The following is a 12,079-nucleotide window of genomic DNA, read 5'->3' as shown; positions in this document are numbered from 1 at the left end:
GCGCTACCTCTAAAAGCTGTTTGCTAGAGGGATCCTTCTGAGATCTTAGGAGGAGAGCTCTTGAGATTTCTAATCCACCTTCCGCCTTGTCTGTTATGGTGTCGTGTCTCTGACTGTGTTGTGGGGAGAAGATTGTACACAGTAGTTGCTTAATATTGTGTGAATGGGAAAGAGGAGAGCTGCTCATGCTTTTGGGGGAGACTCAGATGGTGTGCCTTCCCCCCACCATGCCTGGGAAGACACCAGAGGCAGCCATTGCTCGTATGAAGGAAACTGACATAGCATCCAGGCGCCTTGTGCACCAGCCGCGCAGCCATCTGAAGCAGCCCATGGGCAGAGGTTATTCTCATTGTCTCTGCCTCTGTGCCTAACAGACTTCGACTCTTTCCAAATTGCCAACAGTATCTCTGCCCATCTCTTTTGTCCGGGAGGGTTAGCTATCAGGCTTTCTACATATCTGGGGAAGCTGAAGGCTTTGGCTAGAAATCTGCAGAAACTCTGACCAGCTCTCTCATGCCGGTAGTGAGATTGAGAAGAACGATGTGGTGTTCTCCATGGACCAGACCGAGTCCCTATTCCGGCCCCACCTGATGGCCATGAACGGCATCTTCGACAGCAGTGGTGACGTGGCTGTATCCGAGAAGAGTAACTACCTGTTCACCAAGCTGAAGGAGGAGCCCGAGGAGCTAGCTCAGCTGGCCCCCACCCCGGGAGATGCCATTATTTCTCTGGATTTTGGTGGGTACTTCCTAGCCCTAGTTGAACTCTGGGCACAGTTCTTCTTATGACAAACCTCTGCAGCCGTACATTCGCTAGACCAGAGCCACACCCTGCCCTTGTGCCAATCACTTGTTCATGGTCAGGCTCTGCTGGGCACAAAAGAACCACAAACTCCCTGGCCACCGAGTTATATGTCCTCGTGAAGTGGTGGTGGGCTACGAGAAGGGTCCATTCTCCACCTGGCTGTGGGAGTCTGAGCTGAGGGAGAGAGGATTTTCTGGGTATATCCAGAGAGACGGTAGGGCCCCTCATGTATCATCTCAAAGAGGATGCCCTTATTTAAGTGGAAGGCTAAGGAAGGAATAAGGCCAAGAACACCCAGTGGGGAGAAAATCCAGGCCCAGGATGAAGTCCCCAAGATTGTCCACATTAGAATGGTCACCTGTCTCACTAGAAGCAAAGTTACTGTGGTCCAGGCAGAGTTCTCAGGTATTTCAACTTCTTGTTGTATATACCCAAAGACCTCTTCCAGTTCATACCCTCCCCCTAGCCCGATCCGGACTGTAGGTCTTTGCATTCACTCACCCCTTGATAACATGCATTTGAGAGGAAAATTGATACCTCACCGAATTCCAAAGGGCACTGAGCCCTTGCATGAGATACCTTGCAGCCCCAGCTTGGTGGTGACACTAAGGCAAATGGCCGCATTCTTTTCTGGTAACTTCCTCATCTACATTCTGGAGTGCTCTGCAGGGAGCAACTGCTTCCAGTAAGTTTAGTTGGTTCTGAAAGCCAAACGCTGTTAGAAATGGCTCTCGTTGTAAGGAGTCCCCATATTGAACCACAGCTCTGGTCAGCGGCTCTTGGGTCCTAGCTAGGCTCCAGGGTACAGAGGGTGTCAACCCCAGGTCCACTTTCAGGACTGTTTTAGGACTTTGTGAATCTTCTGGGCTTCTTCCTCCCTGGGCTGAGCCTCAACCTCACGAATGTCCACCATGCATGTCTTGTCTTTACAGGAAGCCAGAACTTTGATGAGTCATCAGTCTATGGCAAGGCCGTGCTGCCCCCAGGTCAGCCATGGGCTGCAGAGCTGAGCCACAGTGCCCAGAGTGAGTCCGGGAGCCTGCCTGCCTTCACTGTGCCCCAGGCGGGTACCCCAGGGAACACCACACCCAGTGCTACAAGCAGCAGCAGCTGCTCCACGGTGAGCCCCACCCTCCGGGGAGTAGGCAGAGTGGGAGGCTCTGCTCTGCTGCCAGATGACAGAAAAGACACCCTGAGAAGTACTGTCCCTCTCCCGTTATTGCAGTACTCCCTAAGAATGGCTGTGACACTCGTCCACCAGGGACTGTAGAGCTAACTGCTGCCTCCACTCCTAGCGAAGCAGTGACACCCGAGTTTGGTCTCTGCAGACAGAAGGCTTCAGTCACAGAGCCCTGTTGGCCACAGCCTCTATCCAATGTGCAGCTCCGGACACCCTAGGACAGCGGTTCTCAACCTGTGGGTTGTGATGCCGGGGGTTGAACAACCCTTTCACAGGGGTCACCTAAGACCACCAGAAAACACAAATATTTACATTACAATTCAGAACAGTAGCAATATTTACAGTTATGAAGTAGCAACAAAAATAGTTTTGTGGTTGGGGGTCACCACAACAGGAGGAACTGTGTTAAAGGGTCACAGCATTAGGAAGGTTGAGGATTCCTGCTCTAGGAAGTGATGCAAACATCTTATGAGGAGACCAAGGTTCAGAGCAGGTGATGAAGGGATCCACTTCATACCACTTGTAAATAGTAGAGCCCCCCTTCATAGATACGTGGTGGAATGGGGCAGAATGAGCCAGGAACCATGCTTATCTGTTTACACTGGACTTCTGGGGAGACAAACACCTTGTTCTTGACTTGGTCTGCTCCTCGGTTTCTAGCCCAGCAGCCCTGCGGACTACTACTCTTCTCTGGAGGATCACTTGAAGATGGAAGTGATTGAGAAGCTCTTTGCCATGGACACGGAGGCAAAGGACCAGTGCAACACCCAGGTAGGCTCTGCGTGGGCGATGAAGGCTCCTGCATCCCCTTGCAGAGGTCCCGGGGATACTGAGCAAAGCCTTGGGGACAGAGAGCTTGTCATCACCCTTCCTCTTGCCATCACCCTTCCTCCCACCTTTTCACTGCTCAGTCCTGCGCTTCTGTTTCTAACTCTCAACTTCGTCTCCTCCTTTCTTAGACAGCTGCCTTCACACACATGCCAAACTGAAACCACGCTATCAGACCTGTAGAGAGGCGTGTCCAGATTCTTCAACCAATGCATTTTTTAAAAAACCATTTCACTTTAAATACTTTAAAAAAAATGACAGACAAAGGTGCTCCTGAGTTGTATATTCAATGACAGTTTACTGCACAAGGTCACATGCTCTTGCACAAACATAAGTGGAGGAGGTGGGAGAACGTGGTGATGGCCAGCACGCTAGGGGCAATCCCTACCTCAGTCTGTCTCAGGCCCAGTTCTCCATCCAGGCTTGTAACTTGCTCCTCAGCGCGTGTCTCTTTTCCTGGGTGCGAACAGGCAGCATTGCTGCAGTAACAGTCTCTGGGTGCTAGTTACAGAGGTCTGTCTGTCTGCAGGGAGGGGTCCGTCCCCACAGCTCATGTCTCTGTTTATGAGTGTTCCACTGTGACAAGGGGAACACGATGCAGGGTCTCTGGGTACCTGCTGGTGAGGATGGCAGGCCCTTTACAGGACACGAGGGAGGGGAAGGTAAGCTGTCCTTCATCTCAGGAGCTCACATGTAGCCAGAATAGTATGAAGGGGCAGCCCATGCTGTGGAGGCAGGGGGCTTGCCTGACTGAAAGAGAATGGAACAAGAAGGCTTTGCAGGTCAGGGGTGGAAGCTCACAATACTGAGTGAGGGGATACATACGTGGGAAGCTTAATATCATGACAGAAACTCTTGCACCCTAGACGGCAAACCTGAGAGTTTCCAACAGAAGAATTTGGATGGGGGACTGACCCATTTTAAAAGGCCATGGAATGGACATGGGATGGGCAGTCACCGCAATTCGTCTCTGCTCTTTTCTTCTCAGACCGATTTCAATGAGCTGGACCTGGAGACTCTGGCACCCTACATCCCAATGGATGGGGAAGACTTCCAGCTAAGCCCAATCTGCCCAGAGGAGCCACACATGCCAGAGAGCCCCCAGCCCAATGCCCAGCACTGCTTCAGTACCATGACAAGCATCTTCCAGCCACTAGCCCCGGGGGCCGCCCACAGCCCCTTCTTCCCGGACAAGTACCCACAGCAGCTAGAGAGCAGGAAGACGGAGCCTGAGCACTGGCCTATGTCTTCCATCTTCTTTGACCCTGGGGACAAAGGGTCCCTGCCACCATGTTGTGGCCAGGCCAGCACTCCTCTCTCTTCTATGGGAGGCAGATCCAACACTCAGTGGCCTCCAGACCCACCATTACAGTTTGGGCCCTCCAAGTGGCCTGCTGACGATCAGAACGCCGAGGCCCTGGGGGCTCTGCCATTGGGGCCATCACAGCTGGAGCCTCCCAACACTTCACCCCACGTCTCCATGTTCAAGATGAGGTCAGTGACAGATGCCTTACTGGGCAGGGAGAAGACATAGGTACAGTCCCCTAGTGGGTGCTCTGGAGCCGCCCATGGGCTTCCTACCCCACCGTATCCCCTCACTCTGCAGCAGCCGTCGCTCTGTCTACCTAGTTAGGGGACTGGCATTGAAGGGCAAAACCCCAGGAGAAAGGAGGAAGGGCTTCCAACCTGGTGTCTATCTTTACATCACCCCAAGGGAACTTTACTTACCTAGGGTTCATCTTTGGGCACAAACAGGTATTTGAGTGACAGTTTCTCCATTCTCTCCACACTCCTGTGCTTTCTACCCAAGAGCCTCTACGGGGTACATGCAGGTGCTGCGGGGTACATGCAGGTTCCCTATCTCACCACACCAGGTGCTCACTGGACTAAGTCCCAGAAGCCAAGGTGTGTTATCTGTAGTGTGTGCCCTTTGTAATTAAGTGCCCCAAACAGTCCTCTGGGTGGGAGGCACTGGGCAGAAATCCTTGTAGAGACTGATGTCACCCAGCAGGACAGACACCCAGAAGGGCAGAACTGCCTGAGAGTAGCTGAGGTAAAATAAGTGCGTGGAAGGAGGTACGGGTGACTGCAGGCTTTGGCATCTCACCAGGTAGAGGAGCAGAAGGCAGGCACGGCTGGTCAGGTCCTCTGGCACTCTGCATTCTGGGTCCACAAAGCACCTTTATCATAAGTGTTGGGTCCAGGTGAAGACAGCAGGTGGGAGACCATGACCCTCTCACACCTACTCCTACTCCTACTCCCTCTTCTTGGCAGATCTGCAAAGGACTTCGGGGCTCGCGGCCCCTACATGATGAGCCCAGCCATGATAGCCCTCTCCAACAAGCTGAAGCTGAAGCGCCAGTTGGAGTATGAGGAGCAAGGCTTCCAAGACACAAGTGGGGTAAGCCACCTCTTCACTGTGAATACCGTGGGCACCTCAGCCCGCTGGGCAGGAGGTGAGGCTAAGACAAAGATGCAGACAGCTCCTTCCGGTGGTGAGCACCCTCCTGTGTCTGCACCAACTGGGTCTGTGTGGTGCCCCCACCCCACTCCACCCCTGCCCCTCTTCCTCCAGCTACACTTCACATCCACAGGGGGACCCTCCGGGCGCCAGCAGCAGTTCCCATCTGATGTGGAAACGTATGAAGAGCCTCATGGGGAGGACCTGTCCTCTGATGCCTGACAAGACCATCAGTACAAATGTGGCCCCTGGTAAGCAGGCCTGAACCAGGGGTCTGGTGGAGGGTTGGAGGCTCAGGGCCCGTTCCCTGAGTCTTGTTAGATGGGCTATGCTCATGCCATGAGCGGGACTCCAGGTTCTAAGGTCTCTCCGTGATCTCTGAGAAGAAAAAGAAGGCCACTCTCACTCTCTGCTTGGATCTTCCAGATGAATTCACCCAAAACTCCATGAGAGGTCTGGGCCAGCCACTGAGACACCTGCCACCCCCACAACCACCATCTGCCATGAGCCCAGGAGAAAATCCCAAGAGTGGGTTCCCGCCACAGTGCTATGCCTCGCAGTTCCAGGACTTCCGTCCTCCAGGAGCCCCAAAGGTGTCAGGTGAGTGTTTGAGACTCACACCACACCCAGGGGCTGATGCACTCAGGTGGCCCAGATGGACAGGAAGCTGGGAAGCAGCCACTCACGTAGCAGCTCGGCATTTGGACGACAGGCCGTGTTCAAGTCTCAGACAACTGGTTACAGTACTCAGGGCTTTTCACCCAGTCAGGCTGCATGAGCTTGGGTTAGCCAGGACCTGCATGGTATCAGGCCAGGGTCTGACGGTGACTTGTTCAAAGAGCCCCTTGCAGACACCCTCAGTGAGGACCTGAACTGAGGGACGGGAGAAGGAGAAAGGGCTCTCTGGCCCCAGAGAGAGGGCAGAGCTACAGCCACTTCTGACTAATTCAGGCCGGGGAGGCTTTGGAAAGGAGGTGGTGAAGGGCCCAGGGCTGGGATGGACTTCTGAGAAGACAGCTGGTGTGGGATGGGCCATGCAGACAAGCTGGCTGCTTTGGGAAGGTGGGATGGGTCATGCAGACAAGCTGGCTGCCGTGGGAAGTGGGTAGCAAGGCTCTGTGTCTACGAATCCTCCAGTAATTCAGTCACTTGCAGGCTCTGGGCACCGTAAGACCAGAAGTCTCTGTCTTTCCTTAGCTCCTCCTGGCCTGAAGTGCGCACACACAGCACTCTGGGGCATCTCTCTAGAAGCATGCGCAGGTCCCACTGACAAGAGGGTGGCTTGGGAATAATCTGGAAAGTTCAGCTGTTGCCACCAAACAGATATGTTCCCACAGAAGCCTCTGTTTGTCACAGTTTGTGGTCTTGGGGGAGGGGGTGAAAATCCCAGAGTCTTGTCTACAGTAGTATAGTTGGGGGACATTTATAGGTGTGTTCTCAGTCTGTGGAACCCCAAAAGCCCTGGGCAGCAGGTGGGCTGGCAAACCCGAAGGTTTAAAGGAGAGAACCATGCGTCGCTCACCCCCTGGTATACATCTGGTCAGCAGCAGCCAGCAAATGACCAGTTTCCCCAGTGGTTAAAACCGAAGCCAAAATCATTTCAATTTAGAGCATTTTCTGACCATGACTGAAAGAAGAGGTGAAATTAACAAGGGGTGGGGTATCTGTTCATAGGTGTGCAGGCAAGAAGGGGAAGCAGGTGGACCCCAGGAGGGAGAGGTCCCCAGGATATGGCTCTGTACCTAAGCTATGAGACCCCTGTTGCCGCTTCTACCTGCCTTGGATCTCAGCACTGCTGAGACATGCTCTCTTCTCTGAATGGGAAGTGGAGCCCAGGGCAAGAGGGCTGTGGCACCTGAAGTTCCTGGCCTGGCAGCCGGAGATGTCAGTCTTTCCACGAGTGCCCTTGTCCTGATTGTCTACAGTGGAGTAGGAACTGTGTCAGGGCTTGGGTCAGGCTTTTAAAACTGCCTCCCCTCCCCTTCTCATAGGCATGGCGAGCCGACTGCTGGGGCCATCGCTCGAGCCTTACCTGTTGCCGGAACTGACCAGATATGACTGTGAGGTGAACGTCCCTGTGCCGGGAAGTTCCACACTCCTGCAGGGGAGAGACCTTCTCAGAGCCCTGGATCAAGCCACCTGAGCCAGGGCCTTCGGCCGGGCATGCTCCTGCCCGGCCATCCTGTCCTGCCAGCTTTACCTTCCGTCTGTGTTGCAACTAGGTATATCTAACACCAGCACACTTCTTAAGAGATGTACTGACCGGGCCGGTCTGCCCAGGTCACCAAGCAGTGGCCTTTATCTGACATGCTCACTTGATTATCTGTGTTTTAAAAATACATAGTTGTTTTACCGTCGATGAAAATGTTCTGAAATTTTATATGATTTCCCCCTCCCTCCCTTGAGTTATTTCTAATTTATATTCCCCAAAGGTTTCTCTCTCACACTCAGTATCCCTACTAACAGTCATGGTGGATGTTGGCTCTCCTGCTAGGGAAAGCTTTGGCTCCGTTCAGCGGAAGTGTGTTTGTCATTGTTGCCAAAGAGAAGAGTTTTCCTTTCCGAGCCCCACTATGGATTCTCTCTGTCTCCTCTTGTTCTATCTCTCTCTCTCTCTCTCTCTCTCTCTCTCTCTCTCTCTCTCTCTCTCTCTCTCTCACACACACACACACACACACACACACACAAAATCACCATATTGTAAAAAGTCAGTTCTTTGCTCTGATTTTGATCTGACTTGCGGGGCAGGAAAGCAATGTGAAGGGTAAACTCCAGGGTTACCTGTGAAGCTACACGGTGGCCTTCCTGAACCATGGTGTCTCCCATCTCACCCCAGGTTCAGTGGATTTTTACTATTATTATTACTCAAAAGCAAAACTGAGGTTTTTTTTTTTAAGGAAAATTTATATCTGGGTTTAGTGTTTATCATATATATGGGTACTTTTAATATCTAAAAACTTAGAAATGGATTCCTGCTCACAAAATCACTTTTAAGATCTCATTAGGGCTGTTCTTATTATTCTTCTCAGTGTTCTGCACACTGTAGAACTGTATAGTACTCCCACAGGCCTGTACTAACACTGCTACGGATCCCCTGCCCCACCTCTCTCTCTAGTGACCTTTTGCTTTGGCCTGTTGCTATGCCATAGATGTGGCAAACAATCCCGGGAGTGGAGTCACTAAGGGGGAGCAGGCAAGCCCTCTTCTCTCCTCTTGTTCGCTGTGCATTATGTACGTATGCATTGTCATTGCTGCCACGGGGGCTCTGATGGCACATGGGGGATGGGCAGGAAGTGCTTTCACTTTTTTCAGGTGGTGTTGCTAGCCCTTCAAGTGCACTGAGCTACGCGCTACGCGACTCTACCTGTCTCTCTCATGCGGCACATTTGGGTATTTCCACCGCTACCATGAAATGGTTTGAATGGGAATTCACAAAGCAAGTAGGGATTCACAAATAATATAGTGACCCAGTCCCTGGAGAGCTAAACTGGGAGATGGTGCCAGGTCTGACCAGCCCTGCACAGCGCCACAGCCCACAGCTTGCAGGGCAGCCGGTCCTGCAAAGCCAAGGTGCAGCGCCCCCTGCTGGTGAACAGCAGGCAGACCTCCAGGGATAGCCTCTAGCTGAGGTCTCAGTCACATGAAGTGACATGAATAGGTAGGAAGCACTGAAAATACTGGTCCCAGAGCACTTTGTAACTCACTGGGGAGGAGGTAGGCCACCTTTTGGGTGTGTGATACCAATTGACTTACAATGTTGTTGACTTGGGTACAATAAAACTTTAAATACATACAAAGTCTATCAGGCCAAAATGCAGTAAGCCTAAAGGGGCTTACTGCTCCAACCAAAAATTAACTTTCAAAGTCAGCCTAGCTAAAAGTATCTAGGCACGGTGTTGTCCAAGTCACACATTGGTCTACGGTGTGGCCTGACACGCGGTGAGAGAACGTAAAGGGTTATTGACATGTAAATGCTGGTATTTGATTTCCTGTGTTGTTGCCTCAGCATTAAGGGCATTTTCCCTTTGCAGTTTTACTAAAAAACAAAAACAAAAAACACTGAGAAATATTCCAAGCTTCACATTAACCTTTCTTGTCAATGTAACAACTTCGAACATTACTGCATTGTCAAATTCCTACTGACGGCATTGTAACTGTCCGGGAGCTTAACTTTATAAGGAAATGTATTTTGACACTGATATCTTATTAAAGTATTCTGATCCTATTCCTGCTGGTGCCTCTCATTTCCTCTGCATTTATCATGGCCTGTGCCAACGGAAAATAAAGTCCTTACCCAATGGCATACAGAAAATGAGCCCTGGAACCAAACTGGACCAGATGGTTAAGACCAAACTGACAAGAAGTCTGAAGAAGGAATGAAGACGTCTGTACCTGGCTAGTGCCTAAGTTCAGAGGTCGTTCTCTGTCGTCTGTATGTCTGCAGATACGGTGTACCATATGACTACCTAAGAGCCCTTTTCTCTGTAAGCTGGAAAAGAAGGGAAGAAACCATGGTTTCTGCCTTCCGAAATCCACATGAGATACTCAGGAGCTTGCTGGTCCTTGTGTCCTCATGCTGTCCATGCAGAAGTTCCCAGGAGGAGGGCCAAGGTCAAGGAGGAGTTTAGTGTAATAGTTTAAGTAAAATGCCACGAATGCGTGAGTGGCTGCAGAGGGCAGCAGGTCCTGCGACTATGACAGGCCACGAAGGCAGCCAGTCCTGGGCAGGAGCCCACTAGGGGCAGTAAGGCCCCAGCAGGGAGTCACGTGGCTGGTGAGAGACCGAGAGCAAGCAAGTGCCAGGCAGGGAGCCGCATGGTGGGTGATGGTGCTGTTCCCCAAGTGGGTCCTGAGACCATGCCTCAGGTCCCTGAAGGCAGTTAGTCCTGGGCAGGGAGCCATGCGGTGGGTGAGAGACAGAGACATGGATAGACATGCCATGCCGAATGAGGTTGGATATTAATTTAGTGGGTTATGGAAGGGAAGAGGAGGGGGGGGGAAGGGGAGAGGGGGGATGGGGAGAAGTGGGAGAGAATGGAGTTGTCTCTTCTAGACAGGGAGGGGGTGGGCGTGGCTTGTCTCTTAAAGGGACAGGACAGACCATTACTTTTAAGGTGGGGTCAAGGTCTTCCTAGGTAGATTGCAGGTTGAGAAAAAGACTTCAACCAGAGACAGAACACAGCAGAAGGCCAGCACTAGGCATGGACCTGATGGGCTCCCTATTCTCTGTCAAAGTCCCTCTTCTGGGGATCAAACAGGCATCTTTCTAGGGTGATACAGGGAGGAGAGGAGGCCAGCAGCATCCCTATTTGTATAGACAGCCCCATGACCAGCCATCCCAACATTCCCTGTACACCTGATATTTGGATTCATTGTTACCTTGTTAGCTTCCATCCGCCTAGAAGATGCTGTGTGTACACATCTGCCAGATGAGACCAGAACTCAGTGACTTTCACACGTCCCAGGTCATTTCTAAGAGACATACAGCTCATATCTAGTGTTGCCCTCCTTTGGCCCCAAAGCTAGCCATGAGATAGATCTTCTGCAAAAAGTCCTGTCTGAGCTGGAGAGCCGGCTCCGTGACTAAGAGCACTCACATTTGCAGGAAACACCTGTGTGACAGCTCACAACTATCTGTGATTCCAGTCCCAGGGGACCTGATGCCCACTTCTGACCTCCACAGGTACCCGATATGCACATGGTGCACATACATAAATGCAAGCAATACACATGCCACACTCCAGTCAGTCTTACTTTAATGCTGAGGCTTCTGGAGATTTTGCTTCTGGTCCCTGTCAGCTGATCGCACCACATTGGGCTGCCATTTGTCGGGGACCAGCCTCAACAAAAATACCTTTCTCCAGGGTAAAGGTGATTTAGAAATATAGTAAAGAATATGAAGACACAAATGAACATAATAAAATGGAAAAACATATAGGATAGTATCAGGAGGGAATTCCAGTGAGTACTAAAAATTCACCTGTGTTTAATTTCCAGCTGCTTAAAATACCCTGACCCCAAAAGGTAGGAGTAAGATAAAAGACTGCATTAACATGATACAAGGAAATGAACATACCAATTGAAGGTAGTGGCAGAAGCACAATAACCTTGAAGAAACTAGAGGAAAGTTCCAACTCTCTGACCTCTGGTCAACGTGAAAACAGGCTCACATTTTCTGGCCTCCACAAGTCCCCTTGGTGTCTGGACATTGAGGGAACCAAGCAGAGAGGGCCATTGTCAGAAGAAAGGCGATTTCACACATATTAACCGCAGGATATTTATTCTAAAGAAGTGGAAATACTAAGTCCATGCGAATTCTGCACACAGATGTCTAAGCACCATTCTTCATAATCACCAAGTAAAACAACCTGACACTTTGACAGAGCACATGCAGGTCTAGGACACAGCCGCACGCTGGAATGGATGCACTGGGAACTAAGGAGGCACATGCAAGACTCAAGCAGCAGCATGGGGAACCCCAAAGGTTAAGCACAGGGAATGGAGACGGTCAGAACAGGGCATTTCACTGCATTCCATGTGTGTCTCACTCTGATGGGCAAAAAAGAAAAAAAAAGAAAAAGAAATGGAAAACAGGTCTTTGCCAGCAAATGGGTGAAGGAACAGTTTGAATTTAAAGGGACACTGTGAGAAAGTTCATTGATATGTTGGAATTATTCTATGTACTCTCTATAATGATTGTGATGATTTATGTACACACACACCCCAGAAGGGGATTTTATAATGCGTGAACCTGTTATAAGCCACCTTTGTAGGGGTGACTTCTGTCGGGCTCCTAGCTGTGGCAG

General features: G+C 51.0%; 1 protein-coding gene across 1 annotated transcript in view; it reads left to right on the top strand.

Moving 5' to 3' along the window:
* Positions 1-9,498, top strand: part of Epas1 (endothelial PAS domain protein 1) — an 80,512-nt gene extending 71,014 nt beyond the window's left edge. Inside the window, exons 9-16 of the mRNA XM_050145969.1 lie at positions 524-738; positions 1,737-1,924; positions 2,645-2,755; positions 3,801-4,306; positions 5,087-5,213; positions 5,407-5,524; positions 5,700-5,873; positions 7,265-9,498. Coding sequence (XP_050001926.1) covers positions 524-738; positions 1,737-1,924; positions 2,645-2,755; positions 3,801-4,306; positions 5,087-5,213; positions 5,407-5,524; positions 5,700-5,873; positions 7,265-7,416 — 1,591 coding nt within the window. The 3' untranslated portion in view covers positions 7,417-9,498. The remainder of the gene's footprint in view (positions 1-523; positions 739-1,736; positions 1,925-2,644; positions 2,756-3,800; positions 4,307-5,086; positions 5,214-5,406; positions 5,525-5,699; positions 5,874-7,264) is intronic.
* The last annotated feature ends 2,581 nt before the right edge of the window (positions 9,499-12,079 follow it).

Source organism: Alexandromys fortis, unplaced genomic scaffold, assembly GCF_014885135.2.
Source record: "Alexandromys fortis isolate MF-2015 unplaced genomic scaffold, M_Fortis_MF-2015_v1.1 scaffold_42, whole genome shotgun sequence".
Lineage (NCBI taxonomy): Eukaryota > Metazoa > Chordata > Mammalia > Rodentia > Cricetidae > Alexandromys > Alexandromys fortis.
The sequence above is the reverse complement of the archived record's forward strand: the minus strand, read 5'-3'. Positions and strand labels throughout refer to the sequence as shown.